This window comes from Gouania willdenowi, chromosome 20 (assembly GCF_900634775.1).
Source record: "Gouania willdenowi chromosome 20, fGouWil2.1, whole genome shotgun sequence".
Classification (NCBI taxonomy): Eukaryota; Metazoa; Chordata; class Actinopteri; order Blenniiformes; family Gobiesocidae; genus Gouania; species Gouania willdenowi.
In genome coordinates this window covers 27,098,019-27,112,590 of record NC_041063.1, presented here as the reverse complement: position 1 = coordinate 27,112,590, position 14,572 = coordinate 27,098,019, and the positions used below count along the sequence as shown (strand labels likewise).

Genomic DNA, 14,572 nt, shown 5'->3' with positions numbered 1-14,572 from the left:
CAAAAAAAAACCCACATTAAGGGTTTTTATTATTAATGGTATTTAAATATTGCAAAAACAAGTGTTTCAAATATTCATCAGAGTTTCATTTTTTTTTTTTTTTGATTTGGAACTTTAGCAATCCAAGAAGTTTGCAGCCATGAGCAGCTCCAGGGCGATCTCTGGAGCGATGGGGAACTCTGGGATCTCTGTGGAGCTGTTGGTGTAGCGGACCTTGTAGGTGAAGTACATGCACACCTTAGACAGCACATGAGAGGGAATCTCCCTGAAGTTCACCTCATTGGTCTCGTTCTCCGCAAACTGACCTAAAGAGGAGGAGTTACAGAAGAGTAAACGACCCAAATCAGATCCACTGTGGATTATCATCTGTGTGCATTTCAATAAAATGGAACCTAATTCATAACTCCAGCAAGTTATTTTAGAATAATATATTAAAGAAGCATACGGTAGAATGAATAAATAGCCACGCTTACATCAGAGCTTTAATTCCTCTTTAAAGCGGAATAAAAGTTATTCCTCTTAAACATGACCTTGTGTCATATCTCCTTCTCCGTAGACCAAAGTGTGTTATTGTTGAGCTGCTGATTCGACTACAATCAAAATAAAGGTGAAAACAGTTCTCATGTGTGGTGTTCTGTTACATCCAACAATAAAAGGTTTGTTGTGTGTTTTTCCCGATAGAGTGATACGTCATGTTCTCCCCCTGTCCAATCAGAGCCTTCCCAACCCCCAGACCTAAAGCAGAATTAAATGAAGCGGTTTTCCATGTAAACCTCTGTTCGGAAATTACTATTACCATGTAATGGTGTGTGAATGTGAGAGTGATTGGGTGAATGAGCTGATATGTAAAGCGCTTTGGGACTGCTTCAGTGTGGTTATAAGGCGCTATATAAATCTAGTCCATTTACCATTTTACCATGTAAACATGAAGCAGAACACTTTAATTCTGAATGATTGAATTCAGAATAACTAATTCCGAATTAAAAAACATAGTGGCCAATCATAGTGAAACGACGGTTTCACATATTGGAAAAAAAATTGAAAACAATACTTTTAAAGCTTGAAATTGTGCTTAATGATATTTGTGTGTTTTAAGTGAAATGATCCATACTCTGCTCTGTTTGTTAACCAGGTAAGAAGTGTCAAATACACCATATATTTACTGGTGCAGAACTAGTTTACACTGATAAATACTTTGGTGATGGTTCCGTACCTGGTCCACTGAGCATGGCTTTGATGGTTCCTGACGTCAGGGCATGCTCTCTCTTCACAATGAACTCGTGTCCGTCTGATGAGATCAGCTTTACGTACATGGCATCTGGGCCTTCACAGCCTCCGTAGGCTCTCTCTTCACCGTCTGACAGCGTTAAAATAAAGTCCTTTATAACATCACCTAAGAGCCTGTCTACATACAGTATAACAAACACTTATGAGGCGGATCATGTCACCATCAAATGGCTGCATGCACTGTAAGGTTAGGTGATATATACATTTTCTTTTTAGATTAAAATGAGTTTTTTGTTGCAAACGATTAAAAAAAATACTTTTTTCTACTCTTGCTATGGTGCACTTTCTGTCCCTGCGAGCTTCCATAGCTCCGCCCCTTGTTTCTCTCAAATGGCGCAGTTTATCTTTTAAAACAGAGTTTTACAAACGTCTTACTGTTTGTATTGCATCGTTTGAAAAATGTCATTATTTCACATTTTTCTTCAGATTAAGTATTGAGAGAATTCTTTGTTAATGTGTTTGAAAATGGTGCAGCTATTAACGTGAACCCTACCCATTTAGTCTCCTTTCAAACTACAAATTATTTTCATTATATTTTTTAACAAAAGAACAGCTGGCATTTTAATTCCAGGAGGAAAATAGCTGAGGTTAATTTTGTTAAGTTTGATAAAATAAAAACTTGTCTGGAGACATCTTTGTCATTTGTACTGTTTTCTATAAAAAGTAGCTGGGGGAGTCATGAAAAATCATAAATCTAGATTTTATTTTTAAGCCGTATCGTCCAGCCCTAAGTTAACAGTTTTCATGATGAAAATATTTGTGAAACAGATATTGCTACAATACAAACAGTTGGATGTTGGATGGATATACTTGTTATTATTCATATTATTATGAGAACTAATACAGAGTACTGGTTCAAATGTGAAGGTTACCATCCCCTACTGGTATTTAAGTAATAAAGTAAGGAAATGTGGTCCTGAAATCTCCATGCTATCTTTATTTAGTCCAGTACTTGTAAATAAGTGGTGATTTCCAAGGAAATTTAATAGACGATAAAAATATTTTAGTCAAATGATCATTTGGGTGAAACAAAGACCTAGTTTACTGTTTCATTTTTTTTTTTTTTGTCTTTTTTCTGTAACTGTGGTTCATATTTTTAGAGTACGCCCATGGTCATTTTTTCCCTTCCATTTTGTTAGGCATGGCATAAAACACAACTCTAGTTTGTCATATTTTGATAATAATGATTTTATATGTGGTTTAATATATCTGGTAAAGCTCAGATAGTGTTCTCGGGTTTAAATACCAATGTAGATGGTGAAAAACATGATTAGATTATTGACACTCACCCATTATGTACTGTGATTTCTTGTCCTGGAAGAAAACAGTGAAACAAAATTTACATGTCAACATGCAATATAAGATTTAGAATTTACACAATATAATTAGCAAAGGCTGGATATTTACAGTGATTAGCTATTAGCTCCATGAAGAAGCAGTGTTAACAGTAAACGATCAATCAAAACACACGAAGATTATGATTTTTTTTTTTTACCAGTATACAAAATGTAGCTAATTTGTACATAGTGATAAAAAAAAAATACAGTTATTAATTCAAACTGCAGTTATAACAGCTACTGTAAATCTACATTGTGCTGTTTGTAGCTACTTTACAATAGCCAGCATTAGCTAACTCAAGCTAACCGGCTATCCCCGTTTTAAACCTCCGACAAATGGCATCACACGTTCAAACCTCTTCTATAAAATTATCTTAAATAACTACAGAACACAAAACACGACATTTATATCTTACCGCCGTGTAGTTTAACAGTATTCAGCGGACTTGGTGTCCGAGCTAGCGCTCACTGCCAGGTAGAAGGGGATGGTTACCGGTGTGCACCCGGTACCAGTAAGAGTCACCACCGGTCCGCTCCTTAAAATGTTCCGCTATTTTTACCTCCAACAGAATGAAAGGTTCCTACGTTGCCGGTCTTCTTCTTTTTCTGCTTTGAGAAATATTCCTATTATTATTATTATTATTATTATTATTATTATTATTATTATTATTATTATTATTATTATTAGACACTACCTTAGTCTTTTGGTCATTTCTGACAGCCACTCCTGTAGATTCTGACTAAATGTACATCTTAATTCACATTTAAGCACGTTATTATTAGACATACAGGTTAGAAAACATATTTTATCGGTGGAAGTGTTGCTAAAGATTAATAAATTAAAGCAGGATTTGCAATAAAATATAAAAACATTAAATTCATATGTAAATAAATTAAAATATGGAATAAATACATTTACAATATTTAAAAAACAAGCTATATGTATTAACTTGATTGTTATTAATAATGATAATTAGTCATTAAGGTTTACAATATTACAAGAAACTCACTTTAGTAAATGAGGAAATCTGCTGGTCAGTCGTTACAGGGCTGTTTAAAGAATATTAGACCAACTTTAGTCGTTTCTGACAGACATTCGTGCACTCACTCCTGTAGATTCTGTGCAGCTTTTGACAAAATGTGTATCATAATTTACACTTAAGTATGTTATTATTACACTTACAGGTTTAAAAAACTATTTTATCTGTGGTAGTGTTGCTAAAGATGAATACATTTTTAAAAAATGACAAAATGACATGCAAATGTGGGTTTTACACTGAGCTTTAATGACAAAGTAGTTCCAAAGCTCTTTACAATATCAGCTCATTCACAAAAAACATCAGCGAATGCGTAAATAATATTACAACATTATAAAACTAGCACTATTTATTAACTTGATTCAAGAATATTACTGAGATAGTCATTAAACTTTATACTATTACAAAGTGTTTAAAGGATATTATACTGTACCTACTGTAGTTGTCCAACAGTCCTTCACTGACTCCTGCAGATTCTGCGCAGTTTTTAACCTAAGCCTGCGTTACCATGACAACCAGACAACATTGAGGTGTTTTACAAAGCTGTGTCCAATGACCAAAATATGTGTATCATAAATCATAATGCACACTGAAGCTTATTATTAGATTATTATGAGATAAACAGGTCTAAAAAAACACATTTTATCTGTGGAAGTGTTGCTAAAGAGGAATAGATTGAGGCAAGACCAGTAAGCGTTAATTCAAATAATAATAATAATAATAATAATAATAATAATAATAATAATAATAATAATAATAATCATAAAAGATAATTTTTAAGATTTAATTTTCAATTTTTTGAAAATTAAATCTTAAATCATCATTATCAGAAAAAACTGAAATTGCAGTTTGGATTATTTATTATTAATGTTATTAATGAGTGAGAAATGTGAGAGATTTAGTGTTGGTGAATGATAATAAGTTTGTTTGTTTGTTTATTGACATTATACAGTCAGTCAGTGTGACCTTTAGGGGGCGCTCTCTCTATATCTTAAGCTTTCTAATGGTCTCTGTTTTCCTGTAATGGGTTTGAACAGGTGGTGGTTGTACATGACATGGACAGTTCTGCACTAACATAAATCTTTATTAGAGGAAAAACATACACGAACTACACAAATAGAAAAGATTACTAAGAGGGAATACCAGGACAAATACACACGATATTGTGACTTAATTTATTAATAATAATAATAATAATAATAATAATAATAATAATAATAATAATAATAATTATTATTATTACAGTTGTAATCTGAAGCCTTAAAATAAATACAAAGTTATCTGAGCAGTGCTACTAAAAAAACAACAATAATAATAATAATAATAATAATAATAATAATAATAATAATAATAATAATAATAATAACAGTTGTACAAATAATAAATTTTAAATCTAAATGTGAAATATTTAATCTAAATGTTAAATCTAAATATTAAATCTCAATCATAATTTTGAATCTCAACCAAAATTTTCTCCTTGCTATATGCTAAATGCTAAATACTAAATACTAAATGTTAAATCTAAATGTTAAATCTAAATCTTAAATGTTAAATCGAAATGATAAATCTAAATGTTAAACGGTTAAATCGAAATGTTAAATCTAAATATTGAATCTAAATGTTAAATTTAAATTCAGCGTTCACGTTTAGATCTAGATTTACCATTAAGATTTTACATTTAGATTTGTTATTTAACATTTAGATTTAGATTTAACCTTTAGATTTAATATGTACCATTCAGATTACATTTAGTTAACATTTAGATTGAACATTGACATTATATTTCTGCAAGACAAAATTTTCACAAATATAGCTGTAAATCTAGTCAAAAGTATTCACATACATTTTTTTAAATGTGGTTTCTTGCTAAATGTTGCCAAAAAGTTGCTGTTTATTTTAGTAACTGCTACTTTACAGTGGGCGGAGCCTGATGATCTGAGCCATTATTTGTCTTACATGAATACCAGCGTTAGCCCTGTTGTCATGTTTGTGCTCCTACTATAGCAGCTCATTTATGCTCAAAAACAATCAGTGACCTTCCTGTCCCCCCCACCCCCCACCCCCCCTACACCATTAGAGCTCATGGTTACAACAGGCATGTGTTGGCGGTCACTTTGATGTCCCCGTGCAGCTGCTCACAGCTCTATTTTAGGGGGAGGCCCCTGTGGGCCCTTCAAACAGGGCTCCCTTCACATACAAACATACATAAACAAACACTATGCAAACACTCCTGTCATGCAACTACTGACACCACCCATGGTTAACTTAACTGGACCGCATTAGGGTGGGGGTCAATTACATTTATTAATTACAATTGCGTCTCCAATTATCCATGTTCAATTTCAGCTGAATTTTCATGACAGTGACTGGCATTTTTTTCAATTACAGTTAAAATTAAATGTATTATTTTACTCTGTAAGTCAATTACAATCAGGGTTGGGTCAAATACATTTTTCAAATACAATTACGTCTTCACTTATCCATCCATACAACTCAGTTACAATTACATTCAAATTTCCTTGTTAAAGGGAGAGTAAAGGTCCCTTAGGAAAGCTCTTCTTCTCTGCTTCATTGTCTACTACCAATTTTTTTGGGGGGGTCACAACTGTTTTTATCCTCTTTAGGTAAACAAAAGCGGTTTACATCGACATCTTTAACTTTTACTGATTATTTAGAGCAACAAAAAGCAGCACAAGTTTTAATTGTGACTGAAAAAGCTGTTAAATGATCTAAGTTTCACTCCAATAGAAAACAATGGGATGTTTACAGGCAGTGGGGCCCTGTGACATCATCAATCATGTGATTTTAAGATGGAGGAACACAGGCTCTAAAACTGTAAAGTAGTCCCATTTTTAAAAGTTAATAAAAATAAATATGGTGCAAAATAATGTGTTTTGTTAGACATAGATCTACTAATAAAACATTTAGAAGATGTTAAACACCATTTTTTAACAGTGGAGGATCTCTCTAGTATTGGAAAATATCAATACATGTGATTATTATGGACTCTTTTGTATAAGAAGCCTAGATAATATAATCAGGTCAGAGTTTGAGTGATGATATGGGGTAAAAGGGGAGGAATGTCTTTATGTCTTTGGGCGTTTCTTCTCTGAAAAGCTTGTCACAATAAATTTCAGGTTATTGTTCATATTTGCCTGGAGGCGCTTACAGTGCCCTGGAATTCTGTTTTTAATCTTATGATCCTCTGGAAGGCATGTCATTATCAGCCTTACTGTATTAAATCAAAGCTAATCTGTGTCTATATTCTTAAAACACATATTAACGTACTGCTACCTGGGAGCCAATGTACAGTATGTATATTTGACAATCAAATCTTTGATAATATTCAATTTTCCATTAAAAAATATGACAAAGCTAATGGGAAATTGTTGTAATTATGTTGACAAAATTACAAAATTACATCATATTTTGGTTGACTACAATTTTCTTAAAAGGAAAATAACTCATTAAAAAAATAAATAAAAAAGGGGCGAAGATGAGACGAAATCCAATCAGAACTCATGTGATCATGTGGTTTTACACAATGGATTTTATGCGACCAATGTGTATTTAAAAACATTAATACCATATCAGGTTGATAAATGGTAATTAAATCTTTTTTAAAATCCTGAAACTCACTTTTCAAAAATATGTGTTCAAGATTTAGTCGACAAATATCTTAAAACCACAGAAATTGGTTAAAAGTTGCAAATCAGAGTGGCCAAAAATGGACAGAAAAGGTGGTAAAAAGGCTTCAAAGTATCAATATTGGAAAAATGAGTTTAAACTGTCAAATAATGGACATGACAGATGGTGAATGTGGTTAAATTGGCAAAAAAAGATTATGAAATACAGTTAAAAAGAGGTTAAAAGTGACAAAAATTGGTCAAATTATGTGACATTAGGTGTAAAAATGGTAAAAAGTGTTTATAAGTATCTGGAAAGTGGGAAAAATGTGCAGAAAAGACATTGAAATGTGATGGAGAAGTGTTAGAAATGGGAGTAATGTAGCAAAAATACATTAAAAGGAGCAACAATATGGCAAAAAAAGTGATGAAAATAGGTTAAAATATAGTGAGTTTGCTAAAGTTGCGGAAAAATTGTAAAAAAAATAAGCAAAAATGGGCTGAAATTGTTTTGAAAATATGATATTCTTAGTTTCTTGAAGGCATCTGCTTATTTATTTACGGTCTGTGCTCTGCTTATGATTGAGGTATAAGTAGATGTGACACGTATATGCTACGAATAGCTGGAGGCTAATTTATTCTGTTGCTTATTTGAACTTTAAAGATGAAATGATGAAAACCTTCATGTTTCTCACACGTCACTAAATAACGAGGACGGGAAGAACCTGGTTCTTAAATGGAAAACATCCACAAGGTGTTGACCTTTACCCACATCATAAAACATGAATGCTAATGCTAACGAGTAGCTACTATGGCAGAAACACACGCGACAGCTTGTTTGATTATAGTAAAACAAAAATAATAGTTTACTTTAGACGACAGTGTGAGGGGTTTATGGTTTTATTACAGACATTTGTCCCTGTGTAAATATAGGCTAGTAGATGCTAAGCTAGCCAGGCGATGCGTGGCATGGAAAGAGGATCTGCTTAATACTGATGTCTGAGCAACACTTTTGAAAAATGTTGGCTACTGATATCCCAACACTGCTTACGAGCCCTAATCCAATTTTAGACGTACTACCAAGTTGCGTTTGGTGGAAGCTCGCGCTCAGAAAAAAAAAGCTAAAATTACACACAAGAAACAAGAAAAGTATTGGTTGGTCCTGAGTGGAAGTCAGAATAACCAGTTTAAGATTGTGTAACAGGGGAAAGATTATTGATCAAAATGGATAGTTATGGTATTTAGTTAGTTATCAGGTTTAAATTAGTGATTAAAAAATGAATCTAATTAATTACAGACTATGTAATAATTAATCGTCTAACAATATTTGACACGAGAAGCAACGTTTTTTCCAATTTAAATGTATTTTGGTTTATAAATGAACTTAAATGACTAAATAGTGTTTATTATTCCCATCAGTAGCTGGGTTTTCATTACAAATTTAAAATAAAAGCGATATTTCTAAATGTCGACAAAGTTTAATTGTGCTTGGAACGTGTTTCCATTGAACGTTGTTTTGGGGAGGAGCCTCGTAACTCTTGTGAAATCTCATCCCGTGAGACTTTGCTGCAGAAAAATGTAAATGTACATTTTAAATTAAAATGTACATAAATGTACAAATATTACAATGCAGTTATTTCATTTCACTAGGGATGTAACGATTCACTCAAATCCCGATACGATTCGATTCACGATACTGGGTTCACGATACGATTCTCTAACGATTTATTTTACAAAATGGGACTGTACACAAATGACTGAAAAATATTCCTTTATTTTTTGGGGGGGAAAAACTATAAAAAAACTATACAGTTTTCCTTTTATTTTTCATTGTCAAAAGAATCCCTTGATAAACTTTTCAAAACAATGCAATTTAAAAATAAATCTTGAATGAAATAAATAAAGGAATAATACAAATGAAGAGAAGCCTATTAATTTAAATTCTGGTTCTATAGTAAACAATGCAAAACTGCATAATAGTTCTTTTTCTTTTTAAAAGTGCAACTGAAAATGTATTTTGTGCTTTAACAATTGGACTTAAAATAAAAAAAGTAATTTCATTGTATTTAGGTCAGTTATTGGTAACCCAGTGGTCGGTTGGCATGCAGATATCTTGCAGTGAAGAAGAGATGCTATGCTAGCAGACAGAGTTAACAGAAAAACGTGACTTTTACAGATATTCACGTAATATTACAGATATTCTTTCGGTGCTAAAGGGGTAAGGAATCATTTATGAACATGTTTAAAATTAGAAGGCAGCCAGAAAGAAAGTAGTAGCAGATTACGGCCTCCGCCAACACTTCTGGATAGCTCCCTCTGCTGGTTAAAACAAGTACTGCGATTCAATTTTCACAGTATCGATGTGAATCGTGGTACCTATGAATCGATATTTAACTGCCTTACGATTAATCGTTACATCCCTACATTTCACTATACCAAATTTTACTGGTTATGTGTGTTTATATATATATATATATATATACAGTATATATATACACACATATATATTACAAAAAAAATTCACATGAGCAAGCATTAATAATATAAAGTGATCTTAATTATTATTATTATCTATTATAATGCTGAGCCCAAGGAGACAGTTATATGTCCAAATCAGAATCAGAAATAATTTAATACTCCGATGGGAAAAAGTAGTTTTTGGCTGCAAGTAAAAATTATAACAAGGGGAAAAGAAACACTAACAAAAGATACATACAGTCCCCAAAGGGGACAAAAGGTATTCTGTCCTGAGTTGTTTAACACGTCTAGATGTAAATACCATGAAATAAAAGATGGAATTCTGAACTTTTGTCTCATGTTCATGTTTTGATCTGAAACCCAAATGTCTTCAGTATATGACAAAAACAAAGGAATTGACCTGGGGGGACTGTAGCTACATGATTAAAAAATAAATAAAAATACTGTAAGTAATCATAGAAACCAAGAAAATACATGTATTAATACAAGAATAGGGATAAAATATGAATAATCCGGATGAAATGCTAGTGTAAATACAATAGACTGGTGCATGGGTGGCACTTTAATGATCGATGACAATGAAAGTGAGTAAGTGGATCCTCCTGTTGGTTTTCAATCTCTGGTAGAGTCAAGGCCGAGGCCACGGTGAGTGCACGACGTGGCGTTGCTGGATCCTGGCAGGTGTGTTTGTGGTTGTAAACCTACACTCATGTTCCGCTCAGCAGCAGTGGAAACAGTACAAACTGACCTCGGCACTAATGTGAGACCCAGACTCAAACACTTTGATTGTATCCCAGTGGATCTCATTATGAGAAGGTCAACAATGGGACAACATTCGTCTCATTTAAAGTAACCAGAGAAAAGGAACTTAAAACGTTATTCTAAACCAGTGGTTCTCAACCCTGTTCAGGCCACGACCCCCAAAAATAATAGTTTAAACTGGCAAATAATGGGCATGAAAAATGGTGTAGAAATGGGAATAATGTAGCAAAATACATTAAAAGGAGCAAAAATATGGCAAGAAAAAGTGATGAAAATAGGTTAAAATATGGTGAGTTTGGTGTAGTTGCAAAAAAATGGTAAAAATATACAAAAAATGGGCTCCAAGTGGCGACCCCCTCCCAGTGTCTCGTGACCCTAAATGAGGTCCTGACCCCAAGGATGAGAACCCCTTATCTAAACAATCTTTAAATCTCTTGAGAAACTTCTGCGTAATATTTTTGCTGGAATTATCGCGCAGAAGTCAAAGACACATCAAAGCAATCAGCAGATGCCTCTGAGGAAGACTGGCAGTTAACACTTGAAATATCAAGGTCAAGTTCCTGAAAAAAAGTCGTCTGAATAAATCAAACATGCATTTGTAATTTTAGTTTTATTACTTGGACATCGTGTCAGTTGATTCCATTATTGCTGTTTCTAAGGTTATTATTTATTACTGCTGATATTGTTGTTTCTATGGTTATTATTTATTACTGCTGATATTGTTGTTTCTATGGTTATTATTTATTACTGCTGATATTGTTGTTTCTATGGTTATTATTTATTACTGCTGATATTGTTGTTTCTATGGTTATTATTTATTACTGCTGATATTGTTGTTTCTATGGTTATTATTTATTACTGCTGATATTGTTGTTTCTATGGTTATTATTTATTACTGCTGATATTGTTGCTATTGTGACCTTTTTTCCCTTTTGTGTGTTTTTGAGTCATTTTGAGTTAATTTATAAGTTGATGACGCAGCTTGTTAAAAGAAGACCAAAGTATGACAAGAAAGCCTACATTTTTTTTCTTTACCAAGGCATAACATCTTTATTGTTATACACAATAACTCCATCGCCAAAGACTTTGCACAAATCATTGGGGTCACATCAACTTCTGAGATATCAAAATTCTCCCATAGTTCCTCATTATTTCCTAAAATATTCCAACAAGAACTTCGCCAAAAAGGTACATACAGTACAACCAATTAGAAATAAAATATAGATTTATTTTTTCATCACTGTCAAACATCATAATATGTGCATTACGTTACCAATTACAAACAAGTTATATTCATTTGTCAAAATACAGGTGTGCAAATTGTTAGAAAAATACCGACTCGTACCAGATTCTGGATTGTGCTCTGTAAAAATGCTTACAAATAGTATATATCTATAGAAATGTCTCCATCATGCATTGTTGCATTTCAAAAAATACCCTATGATCAAGCTGTTCAGTTCAACCCTTCAAAACACCAGACTTCCCCATTTTAGCCCAACAGATACGTCAAAAAGACGTTGACTTCTGGAAGAAAGCAGGAACATTTGTACATGGGTGTTTTACAGTACACGGAATCCATTTTTAATGGGATCCACACTGGTAAACCAAGGGTTCCCACTCAAAATAAAGAAATCCAAGATGGTCGCCACTCGTATTGACAATTTGGATATTTTGTCATAATTTTGGTTCCATTTGACCTAGAAGCATGATCTCATATCTTGCTCTGGATGTAATTTAAGATATTTTTTTTATTTTGCCACAAGGATCATGTTTCTACATCTAACAGAATCAAAGTTATGGTGATCAAAATTTGCAATACAGAGGGCGGCCATCTTGGATCTTGCTCTGAGCACAATTTACGGCATTTAAGGATATATTATTGAATTTTTTGACCTTTAAAACCTATAATTTGCCACTGAGATCACGCTTCAAAAAGAACCAAAGTTATGACAAAATATTCAAATTGGCAAATATGGTTGGCGGCCATCTTGGATCTTGCTCTGGATGCAATTTACAGTATTTTAAGCGATTATATGACAATCCATGTCCACAAAAACCTACATTTTGCCACAAAGATTAAGTTTCTACGTCAAACAGAACCAAAATATGACAAGATTGAAATTTGCAAGACAGATGGTGGCCATCTTTGATCTTGCTCTGAACACAGTTTACAATTTATGGTAGTTTAAGCTATTTCATGACAATCCTTGTCCCCAGAAACCTACAATTTGCCACAAAGATCATGTTTCTGAAGTTATGGTAAGACTGAAATTACACATGCATACGGCATGGCGCCATCTTGGATCTTCCTAAGAGCACAATTTTCAGTATCTTAAGAAATATAATTGAATTTCTTGACCCTGAAAACCTATAATTTCCCACTGAGATCATGCTTAAAAAAGAACCAAATTGGCAAATACAAATGGTGGCCATCTTGGATTTCTTTGATTTTGAGTGGGAACCATTGGTTTTCCAGCGTGGATCCCATTAAAAAAAGAATTCAGAATACTCACAAACACCCCCATGTACAATTTTTCATGGTTTCTTCCAGAAGTCAACATCTGAGCCTAATATTACGACATATCTCCCGGGCTATTTTTTATCGTCTATACGAGACTAAAACAATACTCAGTAGTTAGATTTCCAGTAGTTTGTGTAAAGAATAGTTCGCAGACATTAAATTAATTCAATATAACATGCTGCTTATTTTATATTAAACAATATAGTCAACCCAAAAAAATTAAATAAATTAAAACAAAAATGCAGCAAAGAAAACCTATTCGACATATTAAAGCCCTTTTTTTTAAAATGTTGACCAAGGTTCACAAATACAACAGTTTTACACTGAATAAATAATCAATAATTTCTCGGTAGCGGACGTAACGTCTGCTTTATAAATATTCACTTAGAATTTCAACAAAACTCAAGCCAAAGACGACACCCAGCCACGATTAGGCAAGTTAGAAGCATGAGCAAAGTACCGCCCCCCCGTACCCCCCCCAAAAAACAATAATAATGTTAAGACAAGGATGGCATCGCCCCCCCCCCCCTTCTTTTCCTCATCTGCTCTGAGGTAAACAGCAGTTCTACTGTTAAAGACTTCATAAAGGCATCTCTCCACATTCCCCACGGACACGACCTGAATGAACGTCCACCGTCTCCTACGCGCGTGAACGGCGTTTTTGCATTTTAGCAGAAAAGTGAAATAACTAAAAATAAAAGACGCAGGCGTGTACAACGAAATCAACTGCCTTCTGATATCATGAATAAGACATTTGTTGCTTTACAACGCTTATAATCACAATGCCTGCCTATCGATGTCAGTACTAGGGGTAACTGACAAAATAATCAATTAAAAAAAGGAGGATTTCAAGCTGGTGTGACCCCCTCCCCCTCCCCCCACTCGGGTAGAATATACAAGGAGATTATTAAAATAAAACTTATTGCACTTAGAAAACATGGTGTAATGTCAAATTACAGCCCAAGTTGTTAGAAATGAGTAAAATCCCAAGAAAAAAAAGAGAAAAATAATAAATGCGTTTACTCATTCCCAGAAGAGACTTCTACAATAACTGACATTCAGAAAAATACCAACAGAACAAAAAAAGCTACAACAGACCGACCGAAGCAAACGAGAACAAAAAGTTAGAGTTGTATCATGCACGGGGGGAGGGGGGGTTGGGGGGGATGTTTGGGTTTAAACTGAGTAAGACTGGAGAGTGACCGTGCTAGCACCGGCTGCTAGGCTACGGCCCCCGTGCTGCTCAGAGTGGTGCGGACCAACCGTTGAAAAACGCAGCCAGCCGACACTCGAGCGCGCTCTCGCTGCCACCCCCCTCATGCCCCCCACCCACCCCCACCAAATACCGGGGTCACATCTCCCCATCAAAACGTCAGATGACCAAATGGAAAGGCAGCTGTTAGCGCCCGTCATCTCAAAGTGCTGCTCCACTCTTTCAGCAAAGATCCGTCAGTGCGCGGCTATTCCTGCTGTGAGACCAGCGCTGGCATCAGCACACGTGTGGGGTCCAATTTCTTCTTCTTC

At 34.1% G+C, this 14,572-nt stretch overlaps 1 protein-coding gene across 1 annotated transcript; it reads right to left on the bottom strand.

Moving 5' to 3' along the window:
• Positions 1-88: 88 nt before the first annotated feature.
• Positions 89-3,173, bottom strand: LOC114454231 (elongin-C). Its single transcript, XM_028434539.1, has 4 exons — positions 3,041-3,173; positions 2,577-2,601; positions 1,214-1,357; positions 89-305 (listed from the first exon to the last, which is right to left on the bottom strand). Exons 2-4 carry the CDS (start codon positions 2,578-2,580, stop codon positions 115-117), a joined length of 339 nt encoding a protein of 112 aa, XP_028290340.1. The 5' UTR covers positions 2,581-2,601; positions 3,041-3,173; the 3' UTR covers positions 89-114.
• Between the last annotated feature and the right edge of the window lie 11,399 nt (positions 3,174-14,572).